The sequence below is a fragment of the Lottia gigantea genome (genome assembly GCF_000327385.1).
Source record: "Lottia gigantea unplaced genomic scaffold LOTGIsca_83, whole genome shotgun sequence".
NCBI classification, from domain to species: domain Eukaryota; kingdom Metazoa; phylum Mollusca; class Gastropoda; family Lottiidae; genus Lottia; species Lottia gigantea.
In genome coordinates this window covers 373,262-390,039 of record NW_008710756.1, presented here as the reverse complement: position 1 = coordinate 390,039, position 16,778 = coordinate 373,262, and the positions used below count along the sequence as shown (strand labels likewise).

Sequence of the window (16,778 nt, the reverse complement as noted above, 5' to 3'; positions counted from 1 at the left end):
GAGATAATTATGGATACATGATACACTTCGATTTGATGGCTCAAATTTCAACAATAAGTCAAAAGTGTCTGAAGGGAAATCATCAAACTGTGTGAATTAATATGTCTGTTGGTGGCAGCAGGTATTCCTTGTAAACCTCGGCTCCACTAAGTTGAGGATTTGATTTACATTCATAGTCACTGCGACACATTTATAATAGGCTTTACTTGGCCTCTTTGTTATCAATCTCAGAAATACTATTTCGGATATTAATGAATAAGCTTATGCCTTATCTATACCTATATCAACTTGGTCCATCAATTCAACAAAAACAATTAATAAGCAATTTCCATTATTATATTTAAGCTTATAGGTTCATTAATAATATTCATCATCAGAAATGTCTCCACTGCAATTGAATTGCCATTTAAGTTACAGTGAGCACAATCACAGTATATTAGCCATTAAACCATTTTGATATGGGTATCAGGGTTTATCTATTGTTATTACTCATTAACTGCCAGAACCAGAGAGTGCAAATGACATTTTCTGTTGTTCCGCTTTTGCCTCTGCCTTTAGCTTTGAACTGGGACTGATCACCCTTCTTCGTGATTCATAACATCATTTACTTTTCCAACTGTTCAAATAGCTCAGGTAATATATAAGAAGGATTTTAACGTGACTAAAACCACCTACCCCACATGAAATAATATTCAAAACACAGCAGACATCCTAATTAGTAGTAAAAGATTATAAATTCATGTCATTCTGCTAAGGTATGTCTCTCAACAAAGTTCACTTCCGGTTTCATATTGAGGCGATGATTGAAGGTCAAGGTTGATTGGATTGGCAATAAATAAGGCGGGAAGAAAGATTACAAGATCGCATCATAGAACTGTATGATCGCATTGAACTCTTATGATCATCAGAGCCTATATAAAAGAGCCATGTTTATATAGTCTCTGTTGTCATGGTGGATGTTGAGAATGAGGGGGGTGGGAGGTTACAAATATTCATTTGCATTGACCTTTTATTTCTGTATCCTTAAAATCAATGTCAACAAATATTATGCCTCGTCTTAGTCATGTTTGGAACGCCAGTGCGATGTTAGGTAATCCTAAACAAAATGGAGAATTTACTCTTGAATGTAAGAATGAAATTTCAAAGTCGATTTTCTTGAAAATTTGAAAAAAATCCGAATTTCTGTCTTCGACGGACGAGGTACATGTTAAACTTTCCGCCACCAACCTATATTTCGAAGCACCTGCCTCTGGTAGATATTTTGACAGTAAGTTGTCAGCTGGTGTAGACAACTGACACAAATTATACCTCTGACCATACCAAATGTCAAGTTCCTGTCTGGCAATCTGTAACTGCTACAGCACTTTTAGTCTGAGACTTTTTCCCAAACCAAAATGTATGCGATTTTCATCTTGAAAATTAGGGTGTAACTTCAAAGTCTATTTTCTCGAAAGTTTGAAAAATATCCCAATTTCTGTTTTCGACGCAAATAGACGGGGGACATGTTAAACTGTCATTTGCTACAAAAATTAAACCCCTGGGGTCAAAATTGGCCGAGTTATGGCCATTTGAAGATGGGGGTGGGGGTCGGCCACCAGCCTATACTGTCCTATAGAGCCTCGCTGCACAGGTTGGGGTTAAGACCAAAACTTTGACAGACTGCCGTTCAAAAACTATCAGAGATATGCAGTTGTAATTTGGACTGCATGTACACAACCGTCTGAAGTTGCTTGGTTCCAAATTTCAAGTTCCTGTCTTGCAATCTGTGCCTGCTACAGCACTTTTAGTCTGAGACTTTTTCCCACACCAAAATGTATGCGATTTTCCTCTTGAAAATAAGGGTGTAACTTCATAGTCGATTCTCTCGAAAGTTTGAAAAAATTCCCAATTTCTGTTTTCGACTGAAATAGACGGGAGATATGTTAAACTGTCATTTGCTACAAAAATTAAACCTCTGGGGTCACAATTGGCCGAGTTATGGCCATTTAAAGATGGGGGTGGGGGTCAGCCACCAGCCTATACGGTCCTATAGAGCCTCGCTGCACAGGTCGGGGTTAAGACCAAAACTTTGACAGACTGCCGTTCGAAAACTATCAGAGATGTGCAGTTGCAATTTGGACTGCAGGTACACAACCGTCTGAAGTTGCTTGGTTCCAAATTTCAAGTTCCTGTCTTGCAATCTGTACCTGCTACAGCATTTTTAGTTTGAGACTTTTTCCAAAACCAAAATGTATGCGATTTTCCTCTTGAAAATAAGGGTGTAACTTCAAAGTCGATTTTCTCGAAAGTTTTTAAAATTTCCCAATTTCTGTTTTCGACGGAAATAGACGGGGGACATGTTAAACTGTCATTTGCTAGAAAAATTATACCTCTGGGGTCAAAATTGGCCGAGTTATGTCCATTTGAAGATGGGGGTGGGGGTCATCCACCAGCCTATACGGTCCTATAGAGCCTCGCTGCACAGGTTGGGGTTAAGACCAAAACTTTGACAGGCTGCCGTTCGAAAACTATCAGAGATGTGCAGTTGCAATTTGGACTGCAGATACACAACCGTCTGAAGTTGCCTGGTTCCAAATTTCAGGTTCCTGTCTTGCAATCTGTGCCTGCTACAGCACTTTTAGTCTGAGACTTTTTCCAAAACCAAAATGTATGCGATTTTCATCTTGAAAATAAGGGTGTAACTTCAAAGTCTATTTTCTCGAAAGTTTGAAAAATATCCCAATTTCTGTTTTCGACGCAAATAGACGGGGGACATGTTAAACTGTCATTTGCTACAAAAATTATACCTCTGGGGTCAAAATTGGCCGAGTAATGTCCATTTGAAGATGGGGGTGGGGGTCGGCCACCAGCCTATACTGTCCTATAGAGCCTCGCTGCACAGGTTGGGGTTATGACCAAAACTTTGACAGGCTGCCGTTCGAAAACTATCAGAGATGTGCAGTTGCAATTTGGACTGCAGGTACACAACCGTCTGAAGTTGCCTGGTTCCAAATTTCAGGTTCTGTCTTGCAATCTGTGCCTGCTACAGCACTTTTAGTCTGAGACTTTTTCCCAAACCAAAATGTATGCGATTTTCCTCTTGAAAATTAGGGTGTAACTTCAAAGTCGATTTTCTCGAAAGTTTGAAAAAATTCCCAATTTCTGTTTTCTACGGAAACAGACGGGAGATATGTTAAACTGTCATTTGCTACAAATATTATACCTCAGGGGTCACAATTGGCCGAGTAATAGGCATTTGAAGATGGGGGTGGGGGTCGGCCACCAGCCTATACAGCCTATAGAGCCTCACTGCACAGGTTGGGGTTAAGACCAAAACTTTGACAGGCTGCCGTTCAAAAACTATCCAAGATGTGCAGTTGTAATTTGGACTGCATGTACACAACCGTCTGAAGTTTCTTGGTTCCAAATTTCAAGTTTCTATCTTGCAATCTGTGCCTGCTACAGCACTTTTAGTCTGAGACTTTTTCCCAAACCAAAATGTATGCGATTTTCCTCTTGAAAATAAGGGTGTAACTTCAAAGTCGATTTTCTCGAAAGTTTGAAACTCTCAATTTCTGTTTTCGATAGAAATAGACGGGGAACATATTAAACTGTCATTTGTTAAAAAAATAACCCTTTGGGGTCAAAATTGGCCGAGTAATGGCCATTTGAAGATGGGGGTGGGAGACGGCCACCAGCCTATAAGGTCCTATAGAGCCTCGCTGCACAGGTTGGGGTTAAGACCAAAACTTTGACAGACTGCCGTTCGAAAACTATCAGAGATGTGCAGTTGCAATTTGGACTGCAGGTACACAACCGTCTGAAGTTGCTTGGTTCCGAATTTCAGGTTCCTGTCTTGCGATCTGTGCCTGCTACGGCACTTTTAGTCTGAGACTTTTTCCCAAACCAAAATGTATGCGATTTTCCTCTTGAAAATTAGGGTGTAACTTCAAAGTCGATTTTCTCGAAAGTTTGAAAAAATTCCCAATTTCTGTTTTCTACGGAAACAGACGGGAGATATGTTAGACTGTCATTTGCTACAAATATTATACCTCAGGGGTCACATTTGGCCGAGTAATAGCCATTTGAAGATGGGGGTGGGGGTCGGCCACCAGCCTATACTGTCCTATAGAGCCTAGCTGCACAGGTTGGGGTTAAGACCAAAACTTTGACAGGCTGCCGTTCAAAAACTATCCGAGATGTGCAGTTGTAATTTGGACTGCAGGTACACAACCGTCTGAAGTTGCTTGGTTCCAAATTTCAAGTTCCTGTCTTGCAATCTGTGCCTGCTACAGCACTTTTAGTCTGAGACTTTTTCCCAAACCAAAATGTATGCGATTTTCCTCTTGAAAATAAGGGTGTAACTTCAAAGTCGATTTTCTCGAAAGTTTGAAAAAATTCTCAATTTCTGTTTTCGATAGAAATAGACGGGGAACATATTAAACTGTCATTTGTTAAAAAAAATAACCCTTTGGGGTCAAAATTGGCCGAGTAATGGCCATTTGAAGATGGGGGTGGGGGTCGGCCACCAGCCTATAAGGTCCTATAGAGCCTCGCTGCACAGGTTGGGGTTAAGACCAAAACTTTGACAGACTGCCGTTCAAAAACTATCAGAGATGTGCAGTTGCAATTTGGACTGCAGGTACACAACCGTCTGAAGTTGCTTGGTTCCAAATTTCAAGTTCCTGTCTTGCAATCTGTGTCTGCTACAGCATTTTTAGTCTGAGACTTTTTCCAAAACCAAAATGTATGCGATTTTCCTCTTGAAAATTAGGGTGTAACTTCAAAGTCAATTTTCTCGAAAGTTTGAAACTCTCAATTTCTGTTTTCGATAGAAATAGACGGGGAACATATAAAACTGTCATTTGTTAAAAAAAATAACCCTTTGGGGTCACAATTGGCCGAGTAATAGGCATTTGAAGATGGGGGTGGGGGTCGGCCACCAGCCACCAGCCTATAGAGCCTCGCTGCACAGGTTGGGGTTAAGACCAAAACTTTGACAGACTGCCGTTCAAAAACTATCAGAGATGTGCAGTTGCAATTTGGACTGCAGGTACACAACCGTCTGAAGTTGCTTGGTTCCAAATTTCAAGTTCCTGTCTTGCAATCTGTGCCTGCTACAGCATTTTTAGTCTGAGACTTTTTCCAAAACCAAAATGTATGCGATTTTCCTCTTGAAAATTAGGGTGTAACTTCAAAGTCAATTTTCTCGAAAAAATTCCCAATTTCTGTTTTTGACGGAAATAGACGAAATTTCAAGTTCCTGCTTTACTTTCTACGTTATTGGGCCCCATCAGCTGATTAATTTTCCATTGACTTGTTTAGCGCCCGGTAAATGGATGATCAATGAGATTTGTTATTTACCATGAAATATGATTACCATCCATACTACGAATATATTTGTTATGTTGTTATTTCGGATATATAAGAGCATTCTGACGTGTTAATCAGCGTATTTTCAGTTTCAGGTTTTGTTCCACATTCAAATTGAATTTGACAGCGAAGAGTAAATGAAATGAAATGAATGGAGTTTTACGTCATACTTAGCGAAGAGTAGAGGTAAGGAATATTTATTTAGTCGAAAACTCTCTAAGAAGTTAGAATATATACTGGGTTTTTATATCATTATGGCTATAACTGAGATGGGTGGAAAGAAACTGGCACCGTTAGGACAATCTTGGTCGATGGTTCAAATAAACTTTCAGATTGTCAACGCCCTTGTGCGGTTAAACAGATATTTCTGAATTATTTTTATGAATTTGAATATCAGCTTCATTACATTATTGATAGCTTTAGAATGACTTCGTATATTTAGAAAATTTCCCCCGAAAATGACCCAACTTTTTTTCCCTCTCTAAAACAAAATTCAAATTGAAAATAAGTGTCAATTATTACTATCAAGGCAGCGTCATTCTAAGATCATCTGCATGCTCCTGCAATGAAACTGGTGTTTGTCTGATGGACCAATCACAACTTAGTCTCAAAAAAACGAGAATTTTTTGTTTAGCTAAGCCAATAAGTAATAGTGTTGACAACTCACAGTCGAAATTTGAGTCTTCAAATTCGTCTGTGTCAGGAATTATCTGCGTTTTGAGAAATGTTTTTTAAAAGAAATATTTAGCTTAGCGAAAACTTAAGGAATAATTTATTATTTGACACCTAGGTTGTATTGATGATAAAATATTGTTATATGAACTATAAACAACGTGTAATGTTCGTGAGAGTCAAACGCAATACACCTTACAGTTCATTTTGAGCAATCTTAGAACTTTTGGACTGTTTGTAATAAAAGAATTCTGTTAATTATAGCAGGCAATGTAAGAACTTCTAGGCTGTTTGTAGTAAAAGAATTATGTTAGTTATAGCAGGCAATGTAAGAACTTCTAGGCTATTTGTAGTAAAAGAATTCTGTTAGTTATGCAGGCAATGTAAGAACTTCTAGACTGTTTGTAGTAAAGTAAATCATCAATACCGTTGAGCATCAGAAATATTCCTGTGAAAATGTCCCATATTTCGGACTAAAAAATTTGTAGAGCGATATAAAAAACAATTATGAAATATGTTGTTACTGAGTTTTACGCTGTGCGATCCTCAGATAACTACTGGTCGGAAAATTGCAGAGCTGTATATAAAGATGGCTCTGGAAAATTGAAGCAAAATTATTTGTAGTCTGATGTCTGAGGTCGATTGTCTTTTCTTCCTTAACTCGGAACGAAGAAGCATCTCTTTAACTGGTGGTCTATATTTTGTATTTGACATTTATATTATAACTGCTTGTTTATGAGATAACAAACACGTATGAAATGAAATCAAATTGTTCGAAAACAGTTGACGTATATTTTGGACGTTTCATGTATATAACAGGTGCTCGTTCTAACTTTTAAGCAACCAATGCATTGTGGGTATCTCTAAGGTAAACTACAAAATGGCGGTGATTGAAAACATGAAGAAATGACAGAATTGTAATATTTTTCTACTGAACTATTTATCTTTGAAAACAGTAAAAAAATATATCACGAGGTATTATGTGATTTCTTTTTCATATCGTTACGGTTAGATCTAGGTCATATGACTTTGCACTTGATCGATGATGCCTTTTCACCCTTTTTTTCTAGCTTAGGCCTAGCTTTGCTTCAACAGTTTCCTTACTAACTTGGACCTTGCTATTTTGGCTTTTATTTTGAATAGTGAAAATATTTGATGGTATTTAGTATATATCCCTCGTCTGCTTCTGCTCGATTTTATTGTTGTCAAGTGAGACCACTATTTTTAAGACTCGAACCAATGTTTTTTAAAAAGTGGCCTGTGTTATCTTTTAAACTAATACATCTTGATTCATCAACATTGTAAATCAATAACCAATGTAGAAAGAGTTCGCAATATACACTTACTATTTTCAACTAACACCAACATTCAGAAGAGACCTTTGAAATAATTGCACATGATTTCAAGCCAAAATTAAATCAAATATTGGCATCGTTCAGGCATTCCACCATAAAAAACAAACTATTACTCAGGTTTGTTAATAAAAATTCTTTTCAATCAAATTAAAAATCTAAGCAGTATTTTCTATTTTCAACTTTATTTGCAGATTTAAAGCCCACTACCACTTTATAAGCCTTAATGAAGTAAAAGTAGTATTCAAGATCTAAACTTCATCATGTCTGAGGGACGAGGGGAATCAAGAATCAGCCACCTCAGTCAGTATTCAGAATCAACTGTTATCAACCAAGATTTGGGAGAAATTGATTTGTTGGATGCCGATACCAAAACAGCTTCAAAAACCAAACTGACACGATTTGATTTGTCTTCACTTTCTTATGGCTACGTTTCTACACCAGTTAAAAAAGATCAAAGTGGTAGGCCTAAATCGACCAGTTTTCCACAGGGTAACAGAAACATAGCTGAAGAGTTGAAACAAAGATTGTATCATAAACCAGAGAATTCTAGAGTCTTGATTAATGCTAAATATCAGTCAAAAAGAGAGCCATTACCTCATATTGGGGTAAGTTATGATATTTTTTAGTAGATTGATCACCTTCCTTTAACAATTCAAATTCCTAAACCTTATTTAATGGCTAGTACAATCATGTGCTTTAACAGATAATAGATCTCTCTGATTGATTTCAACTATCCAATGGGAAGGGAAAGTTTTTGTTGAATTTTCTCAACAGTTTTGATCTTGCAAACTGTCTATTGATACAAACTTAGTACAGGAGTTAGTACAGAATTGTCAAGATGGCTTGGCCTGCACCAGTGGAATGCCACTGGGCAAAAGGAATCATAAATGTCTACATCGTAAAATATAAAAATCCACATCATCAATCCACATGTTTTTTATCTGTTCAGGGAGACCATATTCGACCATTGTCTGGTAAAAAAGATACTGTTGGAACTGGTCCTGTATTTAAAACGACATTATTCAAGAAAGATTATGATAGAAGACAACAACAGTTAAAACCTACTACAGACCCAACACCAGAACATTATATTAATATACATAAATTGTAAGTTCTGATTGAATTTTATACACACACGCACAAATAAATTCCAAAGAATGCTATTTATATCTTGATCACACTGAATTTGTTATAAAAGGGTGAACTAAAAATGGAGAGTACTAATTGTTAATTAATCAGTTTGACCTAATTTTGGTGTTTGGCTTTATAATGGCTAGGTGTTGTTAGTAAAAATTCTTTGAATATGTTGGAAACATATTTCTCTACAATTAGGCATCTATTTTATTCAAATCCGTACAGGAGTCAGGAGTTTTCTAACAGCTTCCAAAATTTATAACAGACTTTAAAACCTTATGTAATATTTTGAAATATTTTTGCCGTTTAAAAATCAACTGCTGGATTTTTTTAGTTAAAACTGTCAGATACGTTAAAGGGCATATTTTATAAGATTTTTTTTTATAGTTTTCTCAAATTTCACAAATTTAACATTAAATTTAATCAGTATTTCTTATATTTTATGTTTATGTATTGTAGAAAAAGGTCGAAAGTAAATGATGCTGAAATAACTGGTATTAATTTAGACAGTGTGATTATGCCAAGATCTGATAATGCTTCTGTATTGAGACATGGTAGTGCTCAGGGTACTGCTCGCTCCACGAAACCAGATGTTGTTCATCCTCCAGTTCCTCCTCTAGAATCTAAACCAGTCTTACCTTCAACAAATGGTGGTAGAAATATTGTCTCACAAGGTAGATTCTTTATCAAGTTTCTTACATACCAGACTGGATATAATTTGACAGGCAACAAAAAAACAACAAAAAACAAATAAATAAGCTCTTCCAGCACCTAAGTCTAATATTTATTTTTAGAAGGTATGCACGTGTGGAAAAGTCCACTAAAGAAGTTAAGGGGTGTCAAATTGGTGACTGGCAAAATATATCCAGCCTTGCTTACATATTCCAACCTCTGTTTTAAAACTAGCTGTCCTGTTTAGGATTTTAGAACAAGTTAATACATTGTTAGCAATGGGGTTTCAAATTGCAATGATTTGACTTACCTTTTTGTTTTTTCAATCTTTTCCTCATCTGGTATATGGGAACCAGGATTCTTACCATCTAAATGTATTGCATAACTTGCTTAAATTAAAACATCAAAATGATAATTTCAGAAACTGGTTATGACAAATTCTCTTTCCGTTTCAGAATCTTCATTGGGAGATAAAAGAAGACCAGAAAATTCATTTGGTTCTTCAAGAAGGGAAAGTGATGCCGAGTCATTTGTCACATGGGATGATGAAACAGATGGTTTTGTTAAATATGTTGGTGAAATGCCTATCATAGATAAACCACAGATAACTGGCTTGCTTTCAAAATCTGAGGGCATCATTTCTAAATCCAAACAAGTGCTTGCAAATGTTCATCGGGCTGGAAGTGCACCTCAGAATAGACAGGAGATTTTCCGTGAGAAATCTAGTGTGATGCAATATGATGATCCCAATCAGAGAATGATTCCTAATTACTTAAAACGTAACAAATATGATGATAAAGGTAATTTTTTTAAAAGAGTCAAATATTATGGGAATTGTAATTTGCATGAATAAATAGGTTCCATAATTCTTTTTTTTTTATTGGTTATTGCAAATTTTAAATTATTCATCATCGTTTTCAGTATTCCCTAGCTTGAAAATTTTGAAATTATATGTTCTTTTCGGAATTTTGGATTTTGTTACTTAATCATTTATGAAATTGACATGCAGGATCTTTGTTAACATAATGGTTGTAGAGGTCATTGTGGTCTTGATCAGTTACAGAACTTGCAAATGAGCATTTCCTTTTTTGACCATTATGTGATTATTTTGTAGTACCTGAGAATGATGATGCTTTATATCATATTATTAAGATGAGGAGAGATTTGGGTTGGATTACAGAGTTACCACGCCATGGTCCTGGCTGTAAACTCATCATGGAGAAAATAGCTGCTATGCCAGTAGAGAAAGTTGTAAGTGTCTAATTAAAGTAATTTAATATTGTGATCTTAAATAAGCCTGTTGAGTTGTCTCCCTTTGGTGTGGCCTAGGTAAAGGAATTATATTTTGTTAAATGCTGTATATAAATGGAAGGTATGTTGAATATCTTTTTTATTATAATTTTTTTTTACTTTTATTTCCTCAAGGATCCTTTGACAGAAGTGCAAGAAGATAGTGGAGAATTTCTATATTGTTTACCCAGAAACAGACACGAATCAAGAGGCAGATACGATCCATATGATTTACAAGTTGTCTCCCCTAATGAAGCTAGATCAGAGAAAATCTACTGGACAATAAGTGCTTCTTTTGTTACCATGGTAAGCAGACTGTAACATTGTTTATGCTCTATGTACTTACATTTTCCAACTAGGAGCAGTAAAGTAGAATGTAAATGTCCATTCATTTGATTCCTAAACCTAAAGAAGAAAATAAAACTTTGTTAAAACGTGAACTTAAGATATTGAATTAGGATTTGACCTTTTAAGAAAAAGTCCAAGTATAGAATATGATTTATTTTCTGTTTGTTTGTACTAGTTATGTTTGTTTGTTTTTTAGTGTCACCAAGGAACAGGTGATGCACAAGACTCTTCAACAAATACACCTACATTATGGTGGATTTGGGAAAGACGCCATTATTATGAGATCTACAACTTAAAAGTGTTTGCTAATTTCAGGTAAGTTGAAAGTTTAAGGATATCTTTCCGCAAAAATTGTATAAAATATAACATATTTATAACAATGTTTTGAAGATCTTGTTTAAAGAAAGCTTAAAATCTAAGGCATACAGACTATGCTTTTATTATATGTTTTGTTGATCAAATGATTGGATTTGATTTTTTGTTCTTCAGAATAAAGAAAACCTTCAAAAATTGGTGTCAAAATATTCGCCATCAGAAGAACAAAAGCAATCAGTAAGTGAACATTATCTCAATCCCGACTTCTAACTATGCTATCTAAAAGATAAACATCACTATAGAATCATTTCATGTAACTTTCGTATATCACCCAGCCTCTTTGGAGACGTTTCCTGATACAATGTGTTTTGTAACTTGGATATTATTTGTCTGTCTGATTGGAAAGATCCCAAAGTGTGCAGTAGTATCAGCTGCTAGCTGCTTTCTTTGCAGTGTCCATTGGATACCATTGTATTCTATGTCAATCCATAGAATAACCCATTTCTGAGTCAAACTAATAAAGTCCATACCTCTCTTTAAACATTAAAGTATTATCACATCACAAAAAATACCTACACTGAAAAGAATACACACACTATCACTGAAAGCATGATTTACTCCTACCAACTGATAAAATATTACATAATATCACATATCACGTTCTGCTGATCAGCATTGCAATTAGCATTTATATTTAAACATCATAATCTTAAAATATTGAACCTAAATAGTATCACAGAACATTGAGCACAATTTGCTTGGTGTTTGATTTGCTGTTTGAAGTTTTATTAGGAACTGAAGAAGTCTATTTGTATATTTGCTACTTTAGGAAAATACCAGGTAAGTTCAGTTTATTTTACATTATATTGGTAATAATCTTAAATATTTTCTCTTTCACTCAGTATGACTTTCTGCATGTTATATGGATGTTTTTTAATCTGCATGGAATCATTCACACTCCAATACAATATTCTTATCATCTATATATCAGCCAAGCAGTCAAATTGTCTGTTAATATGCCTTTAGATGTTATGGTTTTTTGTCTTCTTATAAAAGTAAAAATTGACAGGGTCAAAGCTATTGATGTATACATATTACCAAACAATTGGTCCAAGACTTTTAATTAACACAGCCTTCTTTATCAGAAGCCTGATAATAGAACTTATTATGTAGGTCCAGTTGAAAATTTGTTGATTGAAATTTTTGTACATGAAATTAAACAACAAGATAAGTGAACTCTACAAAAGTTATACTGTGTGGACCAGTTCTTTCACTGAATGCATATCATTATTAAAGAAGTGTGTTATACCCTTGTGGTTTTTTTATGAAATGAAAATGAAATGAATGGAGTTATACATCCTACTTTTCTGCACCATGTGGGCTACTGAAGACGGGCAACGCCATGCAGGGTGTGATGAGGGAAATTTTGTCAAGACAGCGGCATTAGCCTGCTCTTTTTCGATTTCCAAGTGTCGAGGGATTTTTAACGTGCACAGCCTGTAGCACACGGTGCCTCAGTTTATTGTCTCATCCAAACGACTAGACACTTTTTCCATGTCAGTCCCTCATACTTGCATCACTGACAGGGGGAAACCGGGTTGAAAAATCTTGACCTAAGTTTTTTTTTCTAATATTCATATCATTGAGCAAATAACACGTGTAAATTGAGTGACATATTAATGATAAGATATTTTAATTTATTTGTAGATATTATTAGTATTAAATACTCAACACCCTGTTTTTTCTGTGGTAGTGATGATATAACAGATAATTTACTCTTTCTCTGGAAATACTATCTACATGATAATAAGCTGGTTCGTAGAAAACAAGATTATGGTATAGTCCGACCAGTCTGCTCAACGTGTCACCACCCTGATAGAAAGAAGATAGATAAACCACTTGAACCACCTTATGTTTATAAAGAACCACCAATGTTTAATTTAAAACATGTGTCATTTATTGAAGAATCAGAAATTGTGATCAAAGGATTTGATTAGATGTTTATCTGTTGGATTCAAACAAAAATACAAGCGATTTTCCTCTTGAAAATAAGGGTGAATCTTCAAAGTTGATTTTGCAAAATAGACGCAGGACATGTTAAACTTTCATTCGATACAAAAATCATACCTCTCGGGACAAAATTAGCTGAGTTATGGCCATTTAAAGATGAGGTTGTGGGTTGGCCACCAGCCTATACCACTTATAAGTTGTGTCAGTCTCTCAAATATAATAAATTTAACTTTTTGATATTGATAATGAATACAATGTTGAAACCAAATCAAATTTCTTTGTATAATTATTGTTTAAATTAATATATTATATGCGTTTGCTTCAAAATAAAAAAAAACTTACTCTTTTGTTGTTTTTGTCTTTGTCCCTTGTCCGTCTGTCAATTTTTTGCATAAAGATCATTTGTATAGATATGATACCTTTAGCTTCTGAAAAACAGAAGCTTTAGTAACCAATCTAGAGGGTTCTTCAGCCTCCATTGGTGTACTTCACCAGTTTCCAAACCTCTTATCAGGGACTCCCTTGATTCTGGCTAACTGAGATGTTGAAGAAAAATGAACTGGACTTCTTTCTCGGTGTGAGATGACCTTGAAAAACTTATCTTTTAATTTTTTTAACCCAAGATTTACATGGATTATGATAAACCAAGAATGATCATTACCAAAAAGATTATCCATAGACTAGCTCGTTTTTAGCCTGTGTGAAATATGAATAGAATGTGTGGGTTTGGTTTTTTTTCAAAATAAACACTTAAATGTAAAAACTTTTGACTTGTAGATTGATCCTAGCTAAAAATCTATTCACTGCTAATGAAGTACTACAAGGATGTTTATACCATGTGAAGACATTATGTGAGGTGGCTAGAAATGGAGGTAAAGATATGGAAGAAGACAGTATTATAACACTTGTAGACTTGGATAAATCTCTTACTTTAACCCTGGAAGAATTTAAAACCAAACAAATCAACCAATGTAACAAAGCTTTAAATCAACTCAATCTATTGAGAGAAAGTGTTATTGATATTGTATGGCAGTCCTGTGCAGTAAGTAGAGATTTTTGTACAAGCCTACATTATTATGTGTATATTATGGTTACACATGTCCATCGGTCCAATATAAACTTGTGAAGACTATAAGTATATAGATATTCGGTCTTGATAGTACATAATTCAATCCTACATTTCTGAACATATAAAATACATAGCTTTTACTGAACAGAACATATGATTGGCTGAATTATTATTCTCCAAAAATTATGTCAGATTCTAACTTGACAATAATTGTAAACACACATCTAGAACAGAAATTAGTTGATCATAGCATATCGTATCCTAATACATCAATTCATCGATATATCATGCCAGCACTAATGTAGATAAATACATGTTATCTATTGTAGGCAGTAGCTGAAATGGAAGGGGTAGAATCTGGTATATACCCTGATAATGGAGAGAAGAAAGTAAGAATTGAAAACCCCACATCAGATACAAGTAGACGTACTTCAAGATACAAGTTAAAAACTAATAGAGGAGCTATTCCATTACTAGATATTAAACCGTCTAAATCTGATAATAGTAGGTCTTATTCTGTATTAATCTAACTAGAGTTTCTCAGGTATTCTGAATTCAGCACACATTTAATTGCAAATTGGTTATAATAACATTTCAGATAGAAAATTTCAATACACAATGGGTATTCAAAGTTAGGAATTGTTCATATGTGAACTTCAGAAAGATTGATATATGAAATGGCGTAAGTGCATAATGTTGATTGGTGATGCAATTGTTAATGTGCTTTACTCATGATTTGTTTTATGATTACACCTTTCTGGAACACCTGATACCAGTTTGTGACTTTGAGAAAGACAACTTATTTATCAAGGAATGGTTTTATTATTCAGAATTTATATTTGCAGACAAGCCATTATATGCTGAAATAGCCAAATGGAGAAAGATACTGGCCAGAATGGCCTCGTTTTTAAAAGCTGTTGATTATTTGTTAATGGATTTATTAAGATTTCTTGTTAAAGATGGTGTTCAGAAATTATTAAATCATTTTATGGTCACGTATCATGCACCTGATGAAGAGGAAGAGGACAAGGTTTGTTTGATTAATTTCATAAAATTCAAAGCCCAACTCAAGCAGTTAACCATCTTAACAATTTCAGCAAACTTTGTACTTGATTGCAATAGCCCTTTTCTTGTATGCAGTTCTTAGTCATATCTCTACCCTCTGATATTATTATCATCATCAGTGATCTTAAGTTCTCAAAACTTCTATTCATTTAACTGTGGTCGCAATTTCTTTTTGTAGGGTTCAGAGGCAGGAAGTGATTCATCCCTATCTTATAGAAGTAGTACAACACCAAGATTTAGACCCTATCAAAAGTAAGAGCAGTATTGCTTGAAATAAATCCACATCATAATACACCAAATGCCATTGATGTAAAAGTATTCTTAACACAAAAAAACTGCTTAATTTTACAAGATAATGATAATCCATACTCTATTCTGTCAGAATAGCAGATAGGCCAATAAGCATACATTGGTATAATTTCATAACCATTTTGTCTGATACCTCATACAAGATATCAAATCAAATCATATTGTGTGGTATGTTTACATGTCTCTTGTGGACGTTGTGGTTCTGGTGAGAAATCAAGAAAATAAATCCTATCATGTAAAAAGAAAAAATAATAGACATTTCTTTCACAGACGATTTAGTCCAGCTGTTCATGAAACCATGACAACCAAGGAATCACAAGGGTATGTTATACCAAGATATGATTTTGATCAGATTGAGGAAGAAGACAAACCAATTGATCCAGATGAGGTGGGTTATTTTTATGAATTTATTGTACAGGTTTGAGGTACAGGTTTCTAAATAAGATTATTTCCGACCACTACAGTTAAAATTTAAAATCCATGAACTTGCTTCCACATGGCTAATATTATTCATCAATTGAACAAACATTTTTGTAATATACTCAAAATGTGCTACAAATATGCAAAAAAATTGCTTGCTCTCTTGTCAGACATAACTGTAAATAAACTAACAAAACAAGTATAACTTTTATAATCGCAAGTTATATACAATTCACTAAAGTGATTTTGTATTAATCCTTAAATGACATTTAGGTGTAGTGATCACATAAGATCCCTAAGTAGTGGTATACCATCAAATTTACTGATTTCAAATTTCAAACTGTGATAACTGTTCATTGTAGATATTAGAAGAAATTCGACATAGAGATGTAGTTAAAGAGATTATTAAACCAGCTTTTAAAGTATCATTAGTACTAAATCTACCACAATCTTCTGATACCACTACACCACCTAGTAGAAAGAAGAGAGCTGGTAGCATTCTGAGACAAATATCATTAAGAGATGAAGATGACAATTCTAGATTAAAGAAAACTGTTCAATTTCAAGAAGGACAATCAGGTTTGTAGCCTTTTAATATGCCTTCATCTCTAATTTAATTCAGGATCTATAAAGGTGAAGACAGTGAAGGTTATAATTCTGGTTAACCAGTATCTGTATATTATGTAATGTGTATTTTTTAGGTGAAGACAGTTATAATTCTGGTGAATCATGATCTATATATTATGTAGTGTGTATATTTTAGGTGA

General features: G+C 34.7%; 1 protein-coding gene across 1 annotated transcript; it reads left to right on the top strand.

Moving 5' to 3' along the window:
* Positions 1-10,301: 10,301 nt before the first annotated feature.
* On the top strand, positions 10,302-15,205 carry LOTGIDRAFT_54095 (hypothetical protein; the record flags this gene model as incomplete). The annotated part of the gene is made up of 6 exons (XM_009067491.1): positions 10,302-10,424; positions 10,611-10,715; positions 11,020-11,138; positions 11,313-11,375; positions 13,926-14,172; positions 15,008-15,205. Coding segments are annotated over 6 exons (855 nt in total), but the record flags the coding sequence as incomplete, so codon positions are not given.
* Positions 15,206-16,778: the final 1,573 nt, after the last annotated feature.